The 19,655-nt window shown below is 41.3% G+C and overlaps 2 protein-coding genes across 5 annotated transcripts in view; one reads left to right on the forward strand and one right to left on the reverse strand.

The window, feature by feature from the left end:
- Window positions 1–10,018, forward strand: part of LOC127071500 (polycomb group protein Psc-like) — a 10,097-nt gene extending 79 nt beyond the window's left edge. Inside the window, exons 1-5 of one of the 4 annotated variants that reach the window (XM_051010813.1) lie at window positions 1,035–1,399; window positions 1,488–1,522; window positions 3,148–3,279; window positions 4,125–4,708; window positions 4,807–10,018. In XM_051010813.1, the coding sequence (XP_050866770.1) occupies window positions 1,350–1,399; window positions 1,488–1,522; window positions 3,148–3,279; window positions 4,125–4,708; window positions 4,807–6,642 (2,637 nt within the window). In that variant the 5' untranslated portion in view covers window positions 1,035–1,349 and the 3' untranslated portion in view covers window positions 6,643–10,018. Of the gene's footprint in view, window positions 141–1,034; window positions 1,400–1,487; window positions 1,523–2,422; window positions 2,451–2,918; window positions 3,053–3,147; window positions 3,280–4,124; window positions 4,709–4,806 lie in introns of those variants that run through there. The other 3 variants (XM_051010815.1, XM_051010816.1, XM_051010814.1) reach the window with 3 other exon arrangements.
- LOC127071510 (ras-related protein M-Ras-like) overlaps window positions 1–19,655 on the reverse strand; it is a 71,464-nt gene that overhangs the window by 33,557 nt on the left and 18,252 nt on the right. The window contains exon 3 of the transcript XR_007785084.1: window positions 3,139–3,277. The gene's annotated coding sequence lies outside the window, so the exon portion shown is untranslated. The remainder of the gene's footprint in view (window positions 1–3,138; window positions 3,278–19,655) is intronic.

Genomic DNA, 19,655 nt, shown 5'->3' on the forward strand with positions numbered 1-19,655 from the left:
GAGAGATAGGCAGGTAGAGAGATAGATAGACGGCGTGCAAACCGCACCGGTCCTATTGGTGCCGCTCCTATTGGTCGAGCAACAGTAGCAGTAGCAGCAGGAGAGGACGATGACGGAACGCGACAGCGGCGAGGATCGAGGTAATAGCCGCGCGCGCCAACGAGCACCGCACTCGCGACACTCGAATATCTCTCTCTCTCTCTCTCTCTCTCTCTCTCTCTCTCTCTCTCTCTGTGCGTTCGCACTCTATCCCTAACTATTTTTCTTCCTATTTTTTTCTTCTTCGTTCATTCATTCATTTATTTATTTCACGTAATTATTCGTCAAAGGTACCTACACGATAACTTGCTACGAGGAGGGAAAAGAGGGCTCTCCTCTCCCCTTCGGATCATCATCTCGTCTCTTCCTTTCCCGTTGGATAGAGGAACTCTCGCTCTCTCTCATTCGCTCGTGCGCGCGCGCGCGCTACAGAACGAACAGGAGAAAGAAAGAGAAAGAGAAAGAGAAAGAGAGAGAAAGAGAGAGTGGCACTCTATCGCGCACGGCCTTGGCGGATCATTCACGAACTGGATTCGCCTTTGCGGGGATTCGAGTGTCGCTGTCCCAAGACTCTCGCCGATCGCAGGTGGTCGACTTTCCGCGAGCATGTCTGTCCACTCTTCGCATTTCTCTCTGTCTCTCTGTCTCTCTCTCTCTCTCTCTCTCTCTCTCTGTGTTTCTCTTCCTTTTCTGTTTCTCTCGCTCACTCGCTCTTTCTCACATCTACCACGTGATGCTTCGCTTCAGTCCCTCTTCGATCCTTTCCTTACGTTTCTTTTCGTTCGCGTCGAACGCTGTTTAAAGAGAAAAAAAGGAAAAAAAGAGAAAAGGAAAAAAGAAAAGAGAAGGGAGAAAGGGAAAAAGGTGAAAGAAAGAAGAAAATGAAGTAGAGGAAAGGGAAAAGTAGGAAAAGTACAAAAGGAAAAGGAAAGGAAAGAAAAAAGAAGGCGAAATACGTAGTGTATGTACCTATGTTATAAAGTCGAACGGCGAACGTAGCACGCGCCGATAAAAACTCGAGATAGAGCGGACGATAATACGATAGAGGTGGGCGCGAGCGTTGGAAGGTCGTGCCGATAGAGAAGTAACGACGACAACGAAAACGACGATCGTTTCGAGGCGTATCGTTACGTCACTCGTAAACAACGCGTGCCGCAGATATCTACCGACTCTCCGTTTCGTGTTACGTCATCCTGTCCTTAGAATCGACGACAACGACGACGAAGACGAAGACGATGAAGACAGCAACGAGAACATCGACGAAGATGAAGATATATTAGACCTGGACGACGACGCCGACGACGACGACAATGACGATGACAAAGACGAAGGACGACAGTAATAACGACTGCGTCGAATCGTAAATCGCGTTTATTTTAAGCTCCATTGAATTCTAAAACCGAGAGGTTTTCGAAAGCGACAAAATTTCTTCGACCCTTTTGTTTCAGGATGAATTTGCCGAGAGTAACGTCCACCATTGTTGGTACGTTTGATATTATCGATAAAACCAATCGGACGAGCGCGCTTTAATTTGTGCCGCGCCGACTCGTCACCTATTTATCCCCTCGAAAATATTGGCTCGACGTTCGAAGGTAAACAGAGAGAACGAGAAAGACAAAGAGAGAAAGAGAGGGAGAGAGAAAGAGGCGGATAGATAGGACGAGAGAGAGAGAGAGAGAGAGAGAGAAGAGAAACCATCCCCTTTAAGAGATAGACCTTAAAGTTCGAACGCGTGCATGTTTCTCTTCTTCGGTTTTCGTGAGAGATTTCTCTATTCTTAGCCATCCGGTGTGTCGGTGTAGGTTTCCGATCTACGCGAAAAACTTGGCGTAACGAGCGTGACGCGCGTGTGCAAGCGAGCGAGCGAGCGAACGAGCGAATAAGCGAACAAGCGACCAAGCGAACGAGCAAGCGAGAGAGAAATAGAGAAAAAGAAAGAGAGAGAGAGAGAGAGAGAGAGAGAGAGAGAGAGAGAGAGAGAGAGAAAACGAACGAACGAACGAACGAACGAACGAACGAACGAACGAACGAGTCGCCGCCACCGCCGCGTGAGCCGGCTCGCGAATATATATCTTTCTCTCTTCTTTTCTCTTTCTAACTCTCTTTCCCTCTCTCTCCATATTTCTCTGTTTCTCTCCTCTCCTCTCCCTCTCCCTTTCCCACTCTCTCTCTCTTTCTCTCTCCCCACCCCTACCCCACTCCTCCGGTACTTTCCGCAGCACGCACGTAGGTAGGTACGCATCGTCGTATGCAAGCGCGAAAGGACCGTCCGTCCAGTCCTGTCTTGTCTTGTCCTAGCGTCAAACATCGTCCGTATCTTTTACGAAGCGTCGAGAGAGTTTTACGAAATACGCTGGTAAGCCGAGGGATAGCCTGGAAGTGGCAGGGAAAGATAGAGATGGTGGGGAGAGGTGAGGAGGGGAGGGGAGGGGAGGGAAGGGGGTTATCGAACTTGACCTCTTTTCCGTTTTCGCGAAAACGATGTCACGTGGCACGTGCAACGCGTGGAAATAGATGATCATTCTGGGTAGATACGTGTATAGTCGAATAAAAAGAAACGGCGGAAGTCGATTATCGGTAATAATTGATAACTATCTATGTCCTATAGATCTAGAAAGAACTTTGAATGCGTTCTATAATGCGGTTTAACGTTTAATCATATGCGTGCGGGTGGATACCCTTGCTTGCATGGGAATACTATTGGTTCGGTCGTCTATCGGCACCGGCCGAGTTAAAATTACTGCTCGGTATGTCGTACGAGGACGAATCGCGAAATCGATGCCAACATGCGTTGCATATGTACAATATCCCTGGGAATTTCTACGCGGCCATTTGTTTTCGTACGAACTTCCGTATTGTTTCCGTGAAATAAATCGCAGACGACGACGACGACGACGACGATTGCCGTAGTAAACGTGGTCAATGTAGTTAACGTGGGTTAACAATGGCGATTAGGACAAAAAGAATCGTATAACTATGATCGCTGGACATAGCGACGAATTAACGCGACTAGGTAAAGAAGATCGATAGATCTCTGGATCTCGGAATTGTCTTTGATACTGTTCGAACGACACGCGGATTAACGATCAATTGGTATACCTGTTTCAGGGTTAAGTAGCAGCATGGAGACCTGCGAGAAGGAGAAGCCACTGGTGAAAGACTTGAACGAACATATCGTCTGTCCTCTCTGCAGGGGCTACCTCGTTGATGCCACGACCCTCACGGAATGTTTGCATTCCTGTTAGTATACAAAAGAAAAAGAAAAAACAAAACGAAATAAAAAATGAAAAAAAAAAGAAATGAAAAATTAGGAAGGAAAGTAAAATAGAAAAGCGATCTTTACGAAGCCACGAACGTGAGCTCTGTTAACCTTCATTTCGTACGATGGTTTAATCCGAAAAGTTTTCATATTTTTCATCGGACGCATCCTCCAAGAGGATTTTGTCGCGTTCTCGATCAATATTTCCCGTCTGCGCTACGTTTCAATTATTTAAGCCGTCGAAGTCGTCTCTCTTTCTCTTTCTCTCTCTCTCTCTCTCTCTATGTAACATCGACGAATAACTTTTCGAGAAGCGTCTCTTCCTACTTTCGTATTTTCATCTCTCAAAGCGGCGAGTCATATATATTCAGGAAGATGTGTGGGCAGATATTCGACTCACGACGATTGTATTCGCGGTAGATTTTGTGGGCGTGCACGACTCTAATCGAGAGATCGGGAAACGATTAATCGTATAGATAGCTCGATCGGCATCTCTTGATCTTAAATCTTTGTCTCGATTCGGAAAAAAGAAAGGAAAAATAGAAGAAGAACGACATATTCGTTCGTTTTCATTGACTCGAATTATAATTCGTAGCAAAGCCAATGATCTCGCGATTAGCGAAAAGTTCGAAGGAACGAACAAAGATTTATAATTTTTTGCGCGTCCCGTTAGGAAGCGATAAAAATGATAGAATTGCAAAGGGTATGCTTTCGAAAGTATATAATTAATTAGCCGGATAAATGAATAATCTGTTAGAGTTAAGGAATCTTAATAGGGAATAAAAGGAACGAAGAAAATGTTACATAGGACGTGGGCGCAATTTAGTTTGCAGAGGCTGCATAGTGAGACGTCTGAGCAACGGCGCTCGATTGTGCCCTGTATGCAACGTGTCGGCATCGCCGCCTCTTTTACCGGATCCTCGACTTCAAAGGTTGGTCTATCTCGTGGTTCCGGGTCTTTTCCGTTCGGAAGTCGAACGCAGGCGACACTTTCGTTTGGTAAACCCGCAATGTCCGCCATTACCGTCGCCATTCGGGGCATTGGAACTAACATTGGACGATTTCGTGAGTCTGAGCCTTCGCGAGTTAACGGACTCGAAGGACGAAGAGACTCGAGGAGAACGATCGGTTTCTTCGGCCGTAGAGGAGAAGGGTAACGAGGAGACCTCTGTTCGGGAGCCTACAACGAGATATCTCAAGTGTCCGGCTGCTGTGACGGTCCGTCATCTCGTTCGTTTGTTGACTCTTAAAAGAGGTTGGGAAGAGATGAATTCCGGAGTTAACACGGCTAACAGGATAGAGATGACATGCGAGGATTACAACGGAGATCCTCGCGGTCGCCGGAAGCCGGACGTTTTAGAAATGTCTTGGACGTTGTTGGACTTGGCTTGCATCTTCGGATGGAAGAAGGTGAGTACCGACGACGACTGTTGCGTGATCGATCGGACGATCGATGTTCCTAATAGAAAGTAACAAAAAGGGAGGTTCTTTGTTCGTTCGTGTTACAGGAAGCACCGTTGAAGCTATTTTATCGTATCGTGCGAAAGGAAGAAACAGCGTCGACTTCGAAGTCTAGCCCGTGTAACGAGGATACCAACAAGGACGGTCCTACCATGGAAAATATTCAAAGACCGCCAACGCCACCGCCGAGTCCAAAGCCCGTGCAAGAGAACGACGTGGAATCTCGGCGAACGTTCGGAACTGGGACGGAAGCTCCTCGTGCTTTGGAAACTACGAAGGAGCGAGAAAAAGAGACCAAATCAAAGAAACCCCGTTGCGAAGTCACTCCCGTGATGAGAGCGCCGGATCCCGTTGGCATCTCCTCGGTCGCGATGCAGCAGAGCAATCATGCTTCGGAGAGTTCAAGGACGAAGGAATTAGCGAGGCTGGAGCATCGAAAGCGAAGGAAACGGCGAAACAAACGAGTAATCGCGGAAATCACTACTACACCGAGAGAGGATCTCCTCAAGCTGAAGGTCAGGTTAACTCCTTGTCCCCCGAGAATTACGTCCAGTAGTAGTAGTGGCCAGGCTAAAGAGAAATTGCTACAAATGAGGGCCGTCCGACGAGAGAAGATCAAGGCGAGCGCGTTGAGTCAACAACGTTCGGTTAATTTACCTCGGGAAGAGAATAATGCTACGGGCAAGGAGTGTCCCGTAGAATCCGAGGAAACGATAGAGGATATCATAGATTGTATACCGGACGAGGTGGTCAGAGTCGCCCAGAACATTACCGTTCCGTCGCAGGACGATAAATCTTCTCACGACAAGAAAGATAATCAGAAGTCTCCGAAGGTGCCGATTCGTCAGAAAGAGGAGACTCAAGCCGCGGAGACGCGCAAGCCGCCGACCGAGGAGACCGTAACGAGCGCGGAACGTCCGAAGAAGGACGAGGAGATTCTACGCAGGCTGGGCTTGGTAGCGATAAACGAAGCAAGCGAGTCTCCGTGCGACAAGACGAAGCAACGCGGTCAGAGTCACAGCGAGAAACCGAACGACTTGGATCGCGAAAAGTTGGAGAAACAATTACGGGAGAGCAAGGCGAATCGCGTTAGGAGTTTACTCGCTGAGAAACAAATGCGGGACGCATTGAAAGGTATAATGTCCAAGACGAAGGAAGAAGGAAGTTCTTCGACGTCCTCGACGCAACACGGTACAGGTGGTCCCTGCCCCAAAAAGAAGGGTCCACCCCCGTTGGCGCCTTTACGAGTGGTTAAACCTTCCTCCGGATTCGCCGTAACAAGCACAATGGTGGAATCCAACAACCCAAAGTACGAAACTCCGTTAGACCTGAGCAGCGGCGGGACGGTTAACGACAACGTTCTCGATTTGTCCTCGACATTGCAGAGTTCCTCCGTAGGTTTTTCAGCGTCATCGGCTTCCTCCTCGCCGTCTCCCTCTTCCTCATCCAGTTCTTCTTCCTCGTCGTCGTCGTCTTCTTCCTCTTCTTCGTCCGTCTGTACGCCACCTTCTTTGCCATTACTTAGACCTCAGCAGACCAGCCTCACGATGGGTAGCTTCCTTCGCAAGTCCAAGGAGATGGAACAACGTAAAGGACAAGACACCAATCTACGAACTCTCTCGGATGTTGCGGTTTCTCGTCTCAGCGGCTGCATCAACGACAAGAATTCCGTCGAGCCTCTCCTACTTGGTTCCACTAGTATCGCTGCGAGCAAGGTCGCCTTGCGTATTCCACAACCGCATCACCGTATATCTGGCTATGGTATGAAAAACAAGCCGAATCTTGGTGTACGGCATATACCCAATCCTCAAGCTGTCGTCGCTTCTCAATACAGAAATCAAAGAGCCATTTATTTCAACAGCCTTTCCCAGCATCCGCCGTAACGACCGTCTTTCGTGGATCACGCCACGTAGGCTTCCCGAAGCCGCACCTCCTTCTCATTCATCCGCCTATTCCTCTTGACTATATGCGATAACGTGCAACAACCAAAGGACATTCCTATACGATTTATCATTCGCTCATATGTACCTATTTAAATATACATATATACACACGCATCGTACATACATATACATATACACACATATATATAATATGTATATATATGTACACTATATACGTCGCCGACGCTTCGATCGGTGTATTCTCTGCCACAATCCCAACTTCCCGATTTCTTAATATCAAAATACCAAACTCGTATGCGATACGGACTGCCAACGTTGGAAGAATCCAAAATTCTTCCGGTGATCGCCTTTCCTGTGTAACGATGTGTTTCCTATATGCTATAGTACCGTGTATGCATGTCATTGTGATAAACCGATAGAAACCGAACGACCGAATTTATCCAAAGTACCTATTTGTCTCTCTCTGTCTCTCTCTCTCTCTCTCTCTCTCTTCCCTCCTCTCCCTCTTTCGATATTATAAAAGAAGAATTTCTATGATGTTTTTAAACGATATTCCTTTCCACCACTTATATAACATGCTAAAATATCTATTTGTATAAGAAACGACGTATTAAAAAGAAAAAAGTACCCCTATGTCGAAGAAGTAAGAACGAGGTATCCTTTCCTGTTATAGTTATCGCCGTTTAAATCATCGACTGGTCGAACGAACGGTTGATTCCTTCCTCGTTCTCGTTATGTGATATTATCTATTTTCGTTAAACGATTTTATTACACCCCGTGCGCGTAATTAAGCGCGTTCCTGCATATCTCTGTCGCTTCGTGAACGGACACGCCATCGAGATCTCGCTCGAGAAACCCGTAATATACATATACGTAGTATATGCGTGCGTGTTTAGGTTTGCGAAGATGACGAAAAGAAAAAATGTAAGAAGGACGAGCGTCTTTTCTTGTATGTATGTAGTTTATAAGTGGATGACGATACGTTTTAAAACGGAACGATTAAAACAAGAAATGAAAAAGAAAAATGTATGTTTGTAAAACGTGTCTGCGTGTCTATTGATTCGATCATTTCGTTTTAACAAGGTTAACATTATTTTCGCGGTGGATGACGTTATTATTCGAAAAAAAGAAAAGAAAAAATAAAAAGTGGGAATTAAATCTTTTCGTTGGATACGTACTCGAGATTATACGTGACGGTCAACGGAGCAGATTATACGGGGATACATACATACGTACATATATATATGTGTGTGTATGTTTGTTTGTGTATATATTATGCATATATATATATATACACAGAAACATATACACAGATACATATAAACTCATATTCATGCGCGTGTAAATAAAAGACGCGAAAGAAACGGTGGTTGAACCAATGGACTTAACCGGAGACAGATGTGTCGTATCACCATTACCGCCCTCGCGTCTTTTTCCCTTTTTCTTTGTTTTTCCTCTTTTTCCTTCTCTTGTTCTCTTTCTTTTTCTTTTTTCTTTTTTTACCAGTACCCTAGCGAAACGTGTAAGTACTTCGTAGAGATGCCAAAGAAACGAAAGAGAATGTGTGCAATGTATTAGTGCAATTTAATTATTTAATATAATATATACATGAAAATAAAAAAAAATCTATATATATATAAATAAAAAAAAATATATATATATAATCAAAGTATCACGGTGTAACAGTGAAGTACATACGTTCATGATAAAAGAAAAAGTAGATAATAGTCGAGAACAAAGGATTACGCGATACAGTATGTATATGTACGAATGTTCTCGCGTATCGTCGTACGAATGAAAAGAAATTTTTGTAAACCGCAACGCGTCTGTTTTGCGAAACTTAAATAAATAATAGATTGTATCGAAGAAAAAATTTCGTCGAAAGGAGAATATTATTTCTCGCTATATACATCCCTTCATAGAGAAAATAAAAAGAAAGAAAAAGAAGAAGATACAAAAGAAAAGAAAAGAAAAGAAAAGAAAAGAAAAAACAACTCGATATATTGGCTATAGAAAATTCTAAAAATAAACGTACTCCAATGTCTATGTCAATATCGGTAATAAATGGGGTTCGTAGTTCTAGAGAAAAGTGGAAGAAAAAAAGAACGCTACGCTACTACCGATTGTATTGTAATGGATACGAGTGAAAAATCTTTTTTTAATATAACGAAGATGTTACGACGATCGCCATTAAATGCTATATCAAAAACTGTACGATCGTGTTTTCGTTGATCGAATAAATGAATAAAGGTTTAATTAATCAATACAGACGCAATCGGAGAAGTTTTTGAACAAAATAGAAACGAAACAGAACAACACCAACACTAATGACGATAACAACAAGAACAACACAACAAAACAAAATAAAACCGGCCTTCCAATTCCTATCAGTAACCTCGCAGGTACTTACTTACTTACTTACTTACTTACTTACTTACTTACTTACTTACTTTTACTTATTTATTTCGCTCAAGGTGAATTACACTGCTAAAGCAGATTGATAGAATCGATGCTACTCTATACGGTAGTATCGAAGTAGAATCAAAGTATCGAGAACCAGTATCAAGAAAGTAAGGTGGGTATATGTATACATACATAGTATATATATATATGTATATATATATATACATATAAGTACTTACGTATGTTGGATGCATAAGAAAGATGTCTCTTGAAAGGATCGAATGTAAATCGATAACTCTGAGAGTTAAGATCAAACGATCGAACGATTCATCGTCAGTCTAAAGTCTAAAGTTGTTTTAACCTACGCGAATCTACGTCAAAGTTACGTAGGTTAATCTTACGTATAATTCCATCCATCCTATCATAATTGCTGAAATAATATACATATGTATGTACGTATGTATATACGTATATATGTATACGATATAAAACGACGATTTTCAAAGATCGCTTGATGTCAATAGCTGTGTCTGTTCCTATTTAAAATATGTACGTATGTTTATAATTCCGAAAATTATTTATATATTATATAATTCAATACGATCGTCAGAAATGAATCAATTACATGTTCGTTATATATAATTAAAATCGATTAATTATTGCGAATGAAAATGTTGCGTACCATTTCGTTGAAACGACTAATCGAATTATTTTGCTTTCAAAGCAATCGTTATAAACTAAAAGGACCTAAACATTTTTTAATATTATATTTGAATTAAACGCTCGTATAATACGGCGGGATACGTTTCCTTGTTACAAGAGAACAATCCGCGTTATGCGAGTCGTATAAGTTTGTACGAACATGGATTATGTATTATGCATTTGAAAACGTAATTATATAGAATATATAAGTGGTTTATTAGATTTAAAGAAAAAAAAAAAAAAAAAGAAATAATAAAGTGAAAAAGAAAATGTACATTTTTAATCATCCACGAATTTTTCTCTATCGCTGGAATTAAAGCGACTAATAAACGAATTTGTTATAACATCATGATTATTAAATGGAATTAAATTGTGTGTTAATAATATTTTGTTTGCGTTGAAATTTATTTAAAAGACTTGATGACTCTTAAACGTCTTCGATACGATTAATTGACTTTTAGCAAAAATCATCAAATATACATAGAATATTTCGATCATATCGGAAACAATGAAGATGTTTAAGACAGTCAAGTTTGACGAAACACCTTTATATCTTGTTATATAAATCTTTAATTATATCAATCAAATCGTATTATACAAGGTATATATTTTACAACATAGTATAGAAATTACAGATAACGATGAATTTCTTTTCAATCGATTCAATACCTTCATTATTAACAAATCAAAGTTTTCCTATATTTTCTTACGACGATTGTAACATCTGTTTGAATATATAGAGATGTTTTTGTTCTGTCGACGAGAATTTTGGAAGATAACGAAAAGTTTCAATATGGTGGAAGTTGTTCCTAAAATCTCTGATCATTAACGCACGTAGCCTAATATAATAAGATATTAACTGTAATAAGAAAGTAATGTACATATATGAACGTACATATGTATGTATCAATATATACTTACGTAATGAATCAATATAAGTATATCTATATATTTCTTTGAAAAACTTCTTTCCAGATAACGAATAGTAGTAATTACTGAAGCTTTACGATAAATTGATATCCGTAGAAAATGCCGTCAATGAAGATCTATGAAAATCGTGAACGTCAATAGTAATAATCATTCTGTCAATTAATTCATACAAATAGCCATTAACTTATTTGTTAAGGAATATCCAAGTATACAAGTAGTCAATCGGTAGTATTTATAATTCATAAATATCCTATAATAAGATAAGAATTTGTGTACTCGCGACGTGACGATTAGAAAGATTTCGAATACGTTCAAATGATTTTGTCTTATCTGATCTCGAATGTCATGATCACGCACGTCAATTAATAAAGATGATCGAATCGTTAAAAAAAGTATAACAAAATAAAACAAAGTAATCGCGAAATCGTGGATCCTTCAGGAAGTCGTGATACGCGCGAAGGATATAAAAAAGAAAAAAAAAACTCGTTTCGTTAGCCGATTTACCAAAATACGCATTTTCCATTTCCGAAATTTACCGAGAAATCGAAATTGGATAGAAGCCAAATTGCCAACCGTTGACTATTAATACAAAATTAAATTGGGTCGCGATCTCGTAAGAGGATTCATAGTAAGTATATTATCAGAATTTCGAATTACAGAATTCCAATTACAATCTTAGAACGATCTGTGTTTCGATTAGAATGATTTCTAATGTTTGATCGAGATCCCTTTCGTGTGCCGTTTAAAGAACCGTTAAGCGTTCCAGTTTTCTGTCTTTCCTGCGTGACAACTTAAAGGATAAGTGTCGTGTTTATTTCGAATACAATACTTGTGAAATTTTATTTCGATTAATGAAAATCAGATTATCCTGTGAAAAGTGTTAAAAAAAAAAAAGAGGAGTCGAACCTGTATAAACCGGTTCTCCGGACTCCTTACGGGAAAGGAAATCTTGACTTGAAGAAAACGTATCTGTCCATCTTTTAAAAGACGTTTATAGATAATTAGAGAATTTAACGACGATAAAAGGTAGAAAGGTAGAATGAAGAAACGGAAACCGAGTTTCTTCGGAATTATATTAAAGTGTTGTGTATATTCTCTTTCAACAAGAAAAAACAATTTACTCTCTCTCTCTCTTTCTCTCCTTCTCTTTCTTTAGAAATAAATACGCTTGTGTAATTTAATGAGTATGAAAATAAAAAAAGTTAAAAGAAAAATATATACCAATATATATATATATATATATATATATATATATATATATATATATATATATATACTTTATCATTTGCTTGGAATTTCTTCTACCTCCTCGGACCTTCTATTTCCCTTTAGGTAAATGGCGCGTCGAAGATCGTCGACCATTGTGACGGTAAAAGCAGAAGATCTATGAAATTTACAAGCATAATCGGAGATATGTCGCAGACCAATAAGAATCCTAACTATATAATTTTATACATCTACTTAGATATACCTGAGATTAGCAGGAAATTATTTTCAAAAAGAATGAATACGTTTTTAAGACGTATCGAATTATAAAATTGGAAAGAAATAAAGAAAAAGAAAGGAAAGGACGCAATAAATCAATTAACTGCGGGAAGAACATTTATATTTTTGATTCGAACTCTACGTCTTTTTCTTAACACTTGGTCACTTTAAGTCTAATATTAGTTCAACGTAGTTACTTTAGTAATTACACACACACACACATATATGTATATACATTTAAATTAACGTGTACCAATGTCCAGTTATATATACAAAAATTCTCTAACTAACGAGCATACGAATGTCGCAAAAATAACAATATTTAAGCGATATTACAAAGAGAGAAAGAGAGAGAGAGAGAGAGAGAGAAAGGGAGAAGAGAAGATTCGAAGGGCATCGAACGGGATAACCCTCGCTGACGATGTTAGGATCGGCGTCATCGGCAGAGAGGGTCGTGCACCATGATTAGAGAGATCACGTTGATTCTCTCTCTCTCTCTCTCTCTGTCTCTCTCTGTCTCTCTCTGTCTCTCTCTATCTCTCTCTCTCTCCGTCTTTCTCTCCCTCTTTTTCACGAAATGACCTTCGTTAGGCCTTCGTCGCCGGCAAAGAAGGCGAAGAGAGAGAGAGAAAGAGAAAGAGACAGAGAGAAGAAGAAGAGAGGACGAAGAGGAAAAGGCACGAGGTAGAAAAGGCTCGCCTACCTTCACGAAGGTACATTAGGCGCGAGAAACGAGGAGCGAGCCTGCGGCAGCGGGCCACGGAAACTCGATCGCTGATTGGCTGCATCCTCCCCCGGGGAAGTGCGTTGAGTCCGTGTCCGAAGTAAAGAGGGGTAAACTAGCCCGAGGCAAGGTAAGGTCACACGATGCGAAGGAACCTCTCGTCGCTTCGTGGAACAAGCTGGATACCCTCAACGAGTAAAAGGGCTCCTGACTATTCGCATCGTGTGATTATATCTTTGATACCCGTGTAAACCATTTCTTCTTCCTCCACCCTTCTTCTCTTTCTCCCCTTTTTCATCATTTTACTCCCTTTTTCCTTCCTCCACTACCTCTCTTTCTCCCTCTATCGTTCTGTTACCGTACATCGAAGAAGAATGAGAGAAAGAGATGGAGAGAAAGAGAGAGAAGGAGAGAGAGAGAGAGAGAGAGAGAGAGAGGTAGAATCTTCCCTTCCTCTTACCCTCTTCATCTTTCTCTATCTCTCTCGCGACAGCAGCGGTAATATCAGAGCGCACCCCTTCGGCCCACCATAACCCTGCGCGCTCCCTTCGTATTTACGCGGCGCGCTCGCCCGCCACCCACACACATACAAACACAGACATATGTACATACACTTTCTCTCTCTCTCTCTCTCTCTTTTTCTTTCCCTTTCTCTTTCTCTCATCCGTTAAAAGCACGCACACGGTAGGACTCGCACCCTCGCGCGCTTACCGCCGGACAATGAATAATGCACCCACGTACAGAGCTCCCCCGATACCTACGCGAAGAAGCAGCCTGGGTCTTCCATCGGCCGATTTTTCGCAAGATCGAGAGGAGAGAAGAGAAGACGAAGGTAGACCGGGACAAAGAGAAATATAATGTTATATAAGACAAATAGATACGTATGATTAGGTAGACAGATAAATAAATAAATAAATTTGTACTCGTTGTTTATAATTATTTCCGGTTGAGATCGTAACCATAAAGACGATATGGAATCGTAGGTGAGTCGTTGATAACGATCGCATGTATTCATGGATATTCTCTCAAGAAAGAGAGAAAGAGAAAGAAAAGAAAAGAAAAGAAAAGAAAAGAAAAGAAAAGAAAAGAAAAGAAAAGAAAAGAAAAGAGAGAGAGAGAGAGAAAGGAAGTGGAAAAGAAAAAGAGAGAGAGAGAGAGAATAAGGAAAAGAAAGACAGAGAGAGAGAAAGACGGATACAGAGACCGTTTTTCGGCTCGATACGCCCACGTTGTCGGCTCGTGGAGCGGCCGGAACACGTGGAAGCTTTCTCAAAAGCGGCGTATATCGACCGATCTGCCAGCGCAGGCCCACCACCGCGAGTATCTCTCTCGCGGCCGATAGGGCCGCCCACGCGTCACCTACAACCGAGCTCCCTCGGCGACACGAGTGCCGAGAGAGAATGAGAGAATGAGAGAACGAGAGAACGAGAGAACGAGAGAATGAGAGAAAGAGAAATGAGGCGAGCTTAGGATAGATAGAGAGAAAGATAGAGGGGAGAGGGAAGAAAGAGAGAAAGAGAAAAAGAGAAAGAGAGAGAGAGAGAGAGAGAGAGAGAGAGAGAGAGAAAGAGAATGTCCGTCGGCAGAACCCCAGGAACCGAAGAAGACTCTGAAAGAAAGAAGAGGAAGAAGAAGAAGAGGCCTGGCAAAGACGAGAAACGAGCTGAGCTGCCCTTCCTTCATTCGCTCGCCCTTTCGTTATGCGTGCCACGTCCGTTCGTGCTGTTGCTGTTGGGTGGGGATAGCCCTTCGAGGGTTTCTTCCAAAGTATGCAAGAGAGATACAGAGAGAAAAAAGAGAGAGAGAGAGAGAGAGAAAGTAACCGCTACGGAGGTGGCCCGCACGATCGTTCGTTTCTATGTGTTCGTGCTATGTCTGAATCTAACCGGGTATATGTGTGTGTGTATGTGTGCCGCAAGGGCGGAGAGGGGAACTTTGCACACACGTACATATACATATAACGTGCGCTCACAGAGAGAGAGAGAGAGAGAGAGAAAAGAGAAAGATACAACAGCACTAACACAGAACAGACACACCCGAAGAAAGAAACAGCCGCCACACGCAGCACACGCAGGATATTTTTCTTTGGCACCGCCACCAAGGGGAAAGTCAGCGGGGAACTATGGTAGGAGGGGAGCGAGGGGAGGAGGGCAGCAGCTCTTAAAGTACACCCAGAGAGTGTCAGGATTGGAAGGTCGATTACCGTAGTGGGGAGAACCTTCTAGTCGGCATAACGGTTCGGTGTAATTAAACCGGCCGTACCGGCCTTTTATTGGTAACCTTCCAGGCTTTGGGTTGTATGCGATACGATTCAAAGGAATAAGTTAAGTAGTTGGTAGATGAGATTTTGTTTTCGAGGCAGCTAGCACTTGCGAATTTCTCATTCGTTTCGCGTACGTAATGTAAGGTGCCGAAGGCTGACGGATAGAGAAAGAGAAAAAACGAGAGAGAGAGAGAGAGAGAGAGAGGAAAGGATTCGTTTGCCGGTACAATGAACTTTCCTTCTCAAAGAACACGTTCGATCATAGGTATTAACGATTAAAAGAGAAGAAAAGCATTTATCCACTAGACAGTTAAACATTGATTGCCAACGTATGTAAGTAGGTACTTAGCTTGATAGCCGTCCGACCATTTTACGATCTTGTTAAGCGAAAATAAATCTCGCCTTGGACGATAAAGAATGAGCGGTAAAGTTAATGACTTCAGGCAGAAAGAGTACGCCGTTGTTACGATTAACATTACTGGACCGCTCATCTTACTTGGTAAATAAGAAGATAATGAAAAATAGATAAGAGAGCGTTTTTTACATTCGAATACCTTCGGACAATTCAACGAACTAATCGGAGGTAAGTATTATAGATATATCAGAGACATCTTTTGCGTAGAAAGTATTTACGATAACAGTATTATCGTTCATCGAATATCGCGATCTTATCATTGGCCTATTGACGTAGTTTCTAAAGAATAAAGAACGAACCTGTAGACGTAGGAAGGTTAACGCGCCAGACGTATTTGATTTTCAAATCGTTCTTGGCGGCATATACTACCTATGTAGTACGTGCGTTCGATTCGACACGCGTGAGAGTAGGTATTTCTTTTTTTCCTTCTTCTTCTTCTTCTTTTTCTTTTCTTTATTTTCTCTCTTTCCTTTTTTTTTTTTACAAGTAAGTAAGTTAACACATCCGTACTAAATTCCCGAATAAAAGGGGCAACTAACTAAGACGAAGAGGATACGGTATCGTTCCTCGTACCCTTTTCCAACGCGACGCCATTTTGGTTCTCGATACGGTTTTATTTCTCTCCCTACTGCTCGCCGGTTACTAATGTATCCTATCACACTCTTACCAAGAAAAAATCCGTTTCATCTTTCGATCCTAAAGAATAATACGCTAAGAGTTCTCGATGCTCTCGTTTTCTCGGAATCAGATATTTCGTTCGAGAGTTTCGTTAAACCATTTCGTCCATATCTCTAAAGCTCTGGTCGATCTATTTCGAATCGCTCATAGTTGGCCACGAAGAGGAGACTTAGGTCGATGAGATATGCGTAAAAGAGCCAACGCATCGTACGAGATGAGGAGCGAGGAAGGAAGAGGATCAAAGCGTAAAAAGACAAGAAAGACGAACGGACATGACGAGAGAGAGAGAGAGAAAGAAAGAGAAAGAGAAAGAGAAAGAGAAAGAGAAGGAGAAGGAGAGCGGCGATCTAACGGCGCAAGCGCGACGTACACGGAATTAGCGAGCGGCCGCACGTGACGGAGATCTCTACGATGTTACTTGCACACGAAGGCCTCGTACTTCGGATGCTAAGATACGCGAATGCACTCGACTCCGAGTAAAGAGTTCCTCTCTGTTATTCCGATGGAATTTCTACAACGTACCCGCATGACGAACCATTCTATTCGTCATTCGTCATTTCTTTATGACAAACTGTCCTTTCTAAAGTATATCTTATCTCTTTAACGAGATAGTTACTCAGTTTCTTTTTCCTATAAGTATAACAAGAAGAAAGAAAATCTATAGATTGTACGAGGTGTTTTTAACGAACGATACGCCACGTTCATCGGACGTGATTTTTTTCCATGAACACGTTGCTTCGTCAATTTACTCTTTCCTTTTCTTTCTTTTTCTTTTTCTCTCTATCTCTCTCGCTCTCTCTCTCTCTCTCTCTCTCTCCCTCTTTTTTTCTTTTTTTTACTTCTCACTGCTCGCAAACACGCGAAGCGTTCTTTTTTTGTAACTTTTTAATTCGTCCAGGAACGACGGGATCCAGTAATACGTCGACGTTAATACGGAAATGTGAAGAAATCTCATTTGATACTTCTACTTTGCTGCAGGATCCAAATCAAAATGGCGGCCTTTCCAGTTTCGGCGGTGTTATGTCGTATGCCGCTGGAACTCTAGCATCCCAACTCTAGTAATCCGTAGACCGTATAACGTTTTAATCAATAGAGAAATATATTAAAAAGGAAGCAAAATATATATATATATAATTGAACGTAAAATACTGGTCCATCGTAAGATTTTCTTATATACTTCTAGCGGAAAGATTATATTTATTTTGGAGAAATCTCGTACGTCATTTAACGAATTCGATGTGTCGAAAGATTTTTAATCTCATAGGTTCATTTACAATTGTCATTTTCTTATTTCATTAAATATGGAAATAAATATAACAGTAATAGAAAATAAATACGTAGTAGATGGAAACACGTAAAAACAAATACATAGTCTTTTTCGATCAGTTGAATTCGATAAATTGAAATTGTACAGTTTTAGTTTTACATCGTTCGTGCTTACGCTTGTCTATTCGTTACTTAATCGTCAAAAATTCTTAACATCAAAAAAAATGTTTACGTATTTACTTACTCGCATTTTTATGTTTATTAAAAGAATAAAGATGCGATAATCATTAGCATAAAAATCGTTTTCTTAGGTACTTCTTGATATTCGTTTTAGTTACGATTACATTTCATTTACGAAATGATCAAGTTAGATTAACGGAATGCTATTTCTAATTACAAATATGAGGTATAGGTATTAATCGTGATAGGTACACGTACTTACCGCATTCGACGCGTCACTGAATATACGATTATGGTAATATCATCTATTGCGTCACGCATCGGCACAAACAGGTAGGGTGACTGTAGATTAATTCACTAGCATTATCATACCTATATAATCGGACCGTACGTTGTTCGTCCGATTTTTAATGAAACATAAAGGTAGTCGTATCTCCATTGTTTGCAATTACACAAATCGAACTTATTTATTCTATCGGTGACGCAAATTGAAAACATCGCTTGACCGGCTGGCTTGTTCGATTATTCAAAGAAAAAAAAAAAGAGAGAGAAAAAAAAGAAAGGCAGAAAGAGAACAAAAGGAAAAATATAATAAAACTTTAGATTTGCAAGCTATAAATGAAAAAGTATAAAATAGAAAATACATTTCTCTTTTGGAGAAAAACAAGGATGTTTTCCAAGCACCGAAAGGTAGATTTACAATGGCGTCCATTGTCACGTCCCTCGTTATACCTCTTGTAGGGATTAAGCGGTAAAAACATTTTGACCTTCCGTAAATCAGATAATACGAGAAAACCCTGATTATTTTTCTTATTGGACACAACATATACTCAATACATACGTTTTGAAAAATGAGTCAGAGATATTTTTTAAATTAAACAATAACAGACGTCACGTCGTTTTTATAAGGAAAAATTTTCCATTATTCCTAATAATCGAACAAAGGTGCCTACCTAGCCGTCGAATAACAAATTTTTCTCGAACAAAGGAGTATAAGTATAAACGAAGTGGTATCTACTCGCCGTTTTCTACAAAATGGCGACCAGCCGAAAGAGAACGCAAGGAGAAAGAGTGTTCGAGAAAGAAAGATAGAAAGGTAGGGAGAGAGAGAAAGAGAGAGACAGAGAGAAAGAGAAAAAGAAAGATAGAAAGAGATAGAGAGCGCGAGAGAAAGAGAGAGAGAAAAAGAGAAAGTGTAGTCTGTTGATACAGAGAAAGAAGAGAATAAATCTTCGAAAGGCTGGCTGTACCCTTAGAATCGAGACGATATCGTAGGATTTCCCTAATGCTCAGAGGGAGCAGAATCCAGGGAAGGAGGAGGAGGGTGCATTTATATCCCGTAGGTGCGCTCGCTTCGACTTTCATCTTCAAGCTCGCAATACAAGCTGTGAGAAAAGCGAGAGAAAGAGAGAGAGAGAGAGAGAAGACGAAAGAAAAAAAGAAATAAAGAAGAGAGAGAGAGAGAGAGAGAGAGAGAGAGGAGAATGAGGATAGAGAAAAGGATCGTAGAAGGCAAAAGGGAGCCAGGACACGACGTCGGCGGTGGCGAGTCGTTGCCGAGGGGTTTTTCTCGTGTTGTGCGACGAAGAGAGGGAAGAGAGAAAGAGAGTGGTGTTGGTAAAAGAGAAAGATAGAAAGAGAAAAAGAGACAGAGAGAGAGAGGGAGAGAGAGGGAGAAGAAACAGCGATCGAGGGAAGGGGAGACGGAGAGAAAGCATGGAGGGGTGGTAAAGAGCGGCGTTCACGAATAGAGGGGAGCTTGCGACTCGTAACCCGGCAGGAAGGCGACCCGCTCTCCGGTGGCTCGAGGGGGGAGAGAGGGAGAGAGAGAGAGAGAGAGCTGTTCGATGTGGTGGTACGTAACGATGTGGCTTCTCGTTGTTACGTGCCACCCGACGGACTGAAAGAGAGATAGAGAGAGAGAGAGAGAGAAAGAGAGAGAGAGG

This window comes from Vespula vulgaris, chromosome 22 (genome assembly GCF_905475345.1).
Source record: "Vespula vulgaris chromosome 22, iyVesVulg1.1, whole genome shotgun sequence".
Classification (NCBI taxonomy): Eukaryota; Metazoa; Arthropoda; class Insecta; order Hymenoptera; family Vespidae; genus Vespula; species Vespula vulgaris.